The sequence below is a fragment of the Natrix helvetica genome (assembly GCF_964273705.1).
Source record: "Natrix helvetica genome assembly, chromosome: Z".
Taxonomy (NCBI): Eukaryota; Metazoa; Chordata; class Lepidosauria; order Squamata; family Natricidae; genus Natrix; species Natrix helvetica.
The window spans coordinates 35,409,254-35,415,253 of record NC_138554.1 but is presented as its reverse complement, the minus strand read 5'-3'; the positions used below and the strand labels follow the sequence as shown (position 1 = coordinate 35,415,253).

General features: G+C 31.7%; 1 protein-coding gene across 1 annotated transcript; it reads left to right on the top strand.

Annotated features, from left to right (window-relative positions):
- Positions 1-2,353: 2,353 nt before the first annotated feature.
- On the top strand, positions 2,354-3,376 carry LOC309401548 (olfactory receptor 2AP1-like; the record flags this gene model as incomplete). Its single annotated transcript, XM_081970618.1, has 1 exon — positions 2,354-3,376. The coding sequence occupies one exon, from the start codon at positions 2,354-2,356 to the stop codon at positions 3,374-3,376; it is 1,023 nt and encodes a 340-aa protein (XP_081826744.1).
- Between the last annotated feature and the right edge of the window lie 2,624 nt (positions 3,377-6,000).

Below are 6,000 nucleotides of genomic sequence, written 5' to 3'. Positions count from 1 at the left end.
CACCCTCTCCTTGTTCTGAAAGTTTTCAAAGAACCAGTTTACTTCCTGGTTCTTTGGCCTTTGTTCTAGTTTAATTGACCATGCCTTTAGCAAATTCTATTTGAGAAATTTCTTTTTGAATGGAGACTTGATTTATAAAATTGTTGTTAGTTTTCATCTTCATTTGTTGCCAATATTTTTTTTCTCTGAATTCAGTTTTTAATTGCATAATATATGTATCTCCTGGTTTAAATGTGCTTTAGTAGCTTTAATAATGCTAAGGAAAAATAAGTGAAATTGTGCTTGATATTTTTTTCAAAAAGAGAGCTTCTGTTACAACTCCAGTCATTATACACCACATCAGGTCAATAATTCTAAGTTTCAATGAAGATTCCAAGTAGAAAAAAATTAAAATTAAAAAAAAGTACAATCTACAGAAACATACAAGAAGCTCATAGTGCAATATAAGAAAATTTGGAGAAAAAAATAAGCAATAATTTCTAAAATTGAACTATTTGGTTGTCATACCACAAACAATATGGTCTCCAAGGACAGTGTATCATCTAACTGAGGAAAATAAATGCAAAATGTATGGTTCTTGCCTTTTCCTTGATAGAGGATAACTAATGAACAAGCCAAATTTTCAACATGCTGACGAGAACATGGATTTTATTTTTCTGACTGAATGTGATCCTTTGTACTCTCAGGATGACCTGCCTGAAATTTTTCAAATGCTCAGAAGTAGGAAGCTCTAAATAACACAGAAATCCCAGGGAGAAATCTCCTTTTGGGTGTATAATGGAGTTGCATCAGTAAATCAGAAAATCAATGTCAAATCTCCCAGGATTAATTAATGATATATTGATAGAAACACTTCTATATTATATCAGGAAAAGCTCCAGCTCCTTCACAAGTCATTTGGAGAAAATCAATGCTGAATCTTTGGGCAAAAATCAATACTAAATCTTTGGGCAATCAGTAATTAATATAGAGGAGGAAAATTCCACTTCAAAATGTCTAAGCAATTATACATTGGAGAAGAATGCCTTTTCATGGCAGCCTTTTCCATTACAGTCTGAATGGTTTAGCAGATTGCACTAAATCATAATATGTTTTCATTTTATCTCAGCTTGATCTCTGGAGTTAGCCTTTGTGGTTTGTAAACTTTTTACCACATGTGTAAGCCCAGATTCTGCTAAAATATAACATGCATTCATGCAATGTGTAAAGCCATCCCAGGGAAGGTGAATCCAAATGAATGGGACTCTCTTTCTCTTTGTGAAAATATATGATATTTTTCTTTGGAGAAGATAACCTTCTGGATGCTTAAAAAGATACTACCTTGTGCCAAGGTGACCTTATATATGATTTACTATTCAGTTCCAACTTCTAGATTGATAACATATGTAGCATTTAACTTAGGAATGGTTGAAGAAAAACATTTGTTCTTTATATAGCAACAAATCAATTTATCATTTTCATTCCTGTCTGAAGTTTTATTATTGATAAGGGTATTATGAGATAGTGTGGTAATACAATGCAGATTTTTCCAGCACTGCAGTTGAAAAATTAATAAGAGTTCTGTGAGTAATATTTTATTTTTTTTATGCCTTTGGTTCAGTGTTGACTCATGGTTACTGCTTGGGTGAATTCCTCTTATAAAGCTTTATTTAAATATGTGAAAAAATATATGTTAAAGTTTAGCGTTAAACATTATTTTTGCTAAATACAAGATTATTTGTTTAATACTACATTATAAGCTGTAATTATGTTTCACAGTCTTCCCTTTTTTTAAAGTAAACATAACTACAGTGTATTTAGTGTTTCATATATATTTTGCAATGTATTAGGTATGTTGTTAAGTCCAGTCACCTTTCCTTTGGTACTTTTCTTGGTCAATAATACTATCTCTATCTTTTTAATTCCAAGATCAAAGTGCTACAAAAATAGAAATGGTTGTGTGGAGACAATGGTTGTATGTCTATAACCACAATCATTCTGGACATATGTATGACAAGAAATACTTAAAAAAAAACATGTAGCTTTTAAAGAAAGGGTTCCAAATGTTATAGAATTATATATTTCAAATTGATCACATTTTAGACTTTCAGAGAGGTACACTTGGGAAAGGAAATTGATATGAAAATGTTTGGTTCAATTATTTTGCTCTCCAGCATAGGCATGATATAAAAGTATTATTTTGCTACATGTAGTGTCACACTATTATTTGAGTGAAATAATAATGAATAACAGCTAATCACATTCACAAAATACATTTAACAAAATTTAAGATCATTAAGAAATTTAGCATAACTCTGCCTTTCAACATGCCTGCTTCTTGACATATCTTCTAGGTTTGATTGACATTTGATACATGGAAGAAATTCTGCTTATTGAAAATGGAAACAAGACAACCATCACAGAGTTTATCCTTCTGGGTTTTGGCAATTCCCCTCAGCTGCAACCTTTCCTTTTCATATTCTTCTTGGTGATTTATCTGATCACAATAACTGGAAACATCTTCATCTTTCTGCTTGTTCTGGTTGACCATCAACTTCACACACCAATGTACTTCTTCCTGGCAAATTTGTCTTTCCTGGACACTTGCTATAGCTGTATCTTGCTGCCTAAAATGTTGGTCAGTTTGCTGACTGGTGAAAGAACCATTGCTGTCCACAGATGCCTAGTGCAATATCATTTTGTATGTCTTTGTGGAACTACAGAAACATACATTTTGGCTGCAATGTCTTATGACCGCTATTTGGCAATTTGTAGACCTTTACGCTATGTTTCCATTATGAATAAGAAGCTCTGTTTCCAGCTTATGGCTGGGGCATGGATAAATAGTTTGATATTTGATGTGATTCTGGTGGGTTTTACCACTCAGTTATCCTTCTGTGGGCCTAATGTCATAGATGATTACTTTTGTGACTTTCGTCCATTGCAGAAACTATCATGTACAGACACAAGTCTCATTGAATTAATTGCTTTTTGTGAAGCTGTTATTTTCATAATTGTTCCATTTCTGTTGACCACAGCCTCCTACTTTTGCATCATTGGCACCATTATCAAAATCAAATCCACCACTGGAAGGCAGAAAGCCTTTTCAACCTGCTCCTCTCATCTCTTGGTGGTTTCCCTCTTTTATAGCACATTAATCATTGTCTATGTGTTGCCAGACACTCCCTCCCTCAGACCTTTGAATAAAATCTTTTCCATTTTCTATACAGTTATGACATCCTTGTTCAATCCACTTATCTATACTTTGAGAAACAAAGAAGTTCACAAAGCAGTAAAAAGGCTTTTTAATAAAATATTAATGCATCACATGAATCATCTGAAATTTTCAACATCTCTTCACTTTATTAGTTTGCAAAAATTTCATTGTAAGTTGTAAAATCTGATGTAAGTAAGTGGACACTAATTAAAAGTTGTTTATATTTTACATCTTTGGTCACCAGGATGTAGAAATTTCTTTGCAGTCTCTTATCCTTGAGATATTATTTATATCTCTATTATTATAATATATGATACCATACTATGATTTATTATATCACATATTTTTATTTCAGTGTGTTTCATCATTTAGATTTTTCAGGAAAATACTTTTGTACATATTTATTAGATAAAGAAATTTGCATTGATGGCTTGGGACTTTATTTATTGGGTCTTTGGGTCATCCTTTACTGATGGAAACTTGTCTCCTGTTCTATCACTCTATCCTGTTAATTTCTGAAACAAGGCTAGGAGTCAAACTTAACCCAGTCTGATCACTGAGCCTGAACACTGTCTACCCAAATAAAATGAGAGGCTCTGTCAATTTCTCTTCTAACCAGGAATTGTACAGTGTGATTTTATAGTGGGTATTGCCTATCTAAAACTGAAAACAATTATCTTCATTAAGATTTCAGAACTGAGATTTGAATATTGCTCTCCCATTGAATGTGAATTTAATTCAGCCACATAGTGGGAAGAAGCATTATGATCCCAAATTAGTAGACTGGTCTTGTGTGAGTGCACATTTTGCAATATTGAGGTCAAATAAATACTTCCCAATAGCTTCTTGGAAACTGTTGGAAATTGAAATGTGTGCCTATTGTATAAGAATTATCATTATAAGTATTTGGTGGTATTCTAAGATACTGTAACATAGAACCAAAGAGGGGAGAATAAATATATGAATTGGAAACCAGTCCTGTGGGAAGGACCTTGGGAGATGGGGAAGAGCTGCAGTGAGGGAAGTGGTCAAATAATATGGGCATGACAAATATCTCACAAGAGACTCTCCGTAGTTTCTTGGGCTATAAAGATGATAGTGGAGAAATGTAATTACAGATTTGCAAGGTTTTTAAAAATAAACTTACAATAAAGTACAGCTCATAATTTTATGTGTGCTGCTTATCTGGACTATCTTAGGTTGACAAAATTTGATGTTCTTTGGCATGTGCTGTAATTCAATTGTTATCATCTGTCTGACAACACACCTGTACATTCTCAAGAAGTGTTACCTGAAAAAGATTTAAATTAGTTTTTCAAAGTAATAAGCTGTGTAGACAGAAATCTTAAGGGAAAATAATTAATGTAAAAACCCCTTTTGGATTTAGGAGACTGGTTGCATTTTATAATTTTCCAGAAAACTAGAAGATTAATTTCAAATCCCACAGTGAACTCATTTGAAGTTCTAAGGATATTATTTTAATAGTGGTTACCAAGTGCCATTTTTCTATGCTGCAATTTAAAGATATAGCACTAGTGAGGGTTAGGACATCTGTGAAACTTATACTCACTCAAGGCAGGTAGGTTCTAGTCTCAGACACTTCAAGAGATATTTTTAAATAATTAGAACATGAAGACATCAAATTGATTCATATATGTATATGTAATATGTATATGTGTGTATGTATGTATAATTTGATCATTTTTGTTTACAGTGCTTTATAAACTTGATGTTTCTTTCTGCTTGTACTGTGATTCAGGACCAAGTATTTATTCTAAATTTAGTTCTTTAAAAGTCACAAGTGAGAGAAACAAATATAACAAAATGTCAGAAATCTAAACTTAACTCAATTTCAAACTATTTTCATATTAATATTGTCTAAATTCTGATTCTCAATAAAAATGTTGAAATGATGATTAAGAAATGTGTTCAGCTAGCATTTAGGTAGCATAGCTTTCCTGCCTGTCTTTAAATTTTTTGAATATGATCTAGTGTACTATTTAGACTTGTCCATCTTTGCAAATGATCTTTGCCCAAAGATGCTACTTAGAATTACAAATGACTGTGATGACCAATAATGATATTTTAACATATCAATGATAATATTTTAATAAAACAATATTTCACTGCTCTTGAATAAAATGAAATAAATTGATTAAGTAGCTAATTAAACATAACAATGGAATATTTTATACAAAGTAATATGATATACTTTTTGCAGAAAGTCCAATATTAAGCAAAGCAGGATATAGTTATCTATTTCTTCACATATGTACAAATATCTACTCAACATATAATTCAATTACTCAGAAAGCAAAAGAAAAAAAAATAAAAATAGGATGAAATTTATGTTGTCAACCAAATTTATTTAAGACTTGATCATAAATCAGCCTAGCAAGCCAAACCATTGTTCCTTTACAACAATGTCAATCAGACAAAATTTGACCAACTCAAAATACATTGAATTTGCATTATTTCATTTTTGCCAACCTGATTAATCAACAGATGCTTTAAATGAATTCATGATTGTAATAAAATGGATTCTGCAGCAAAACATGAAGAAAATCAGTCTCAGCATAGAGAAAATAGAACTCAGAATTATCTTTCCTTTGTTTAGTTCTTCGATAAAATCGTTTATGTTTATTCTTATAATAAAGCTGTTTCTGTTGATGTACAATTTATGCATTAGAGACTGAAAATATGAATGTGGAAGGATCCTATACACATAATGCAATGGTATTCAGAAAATTGTTAGTATCTTTTTTAAAACATCATCATTGTTTGAGACAAAGACTGAGCCTCTA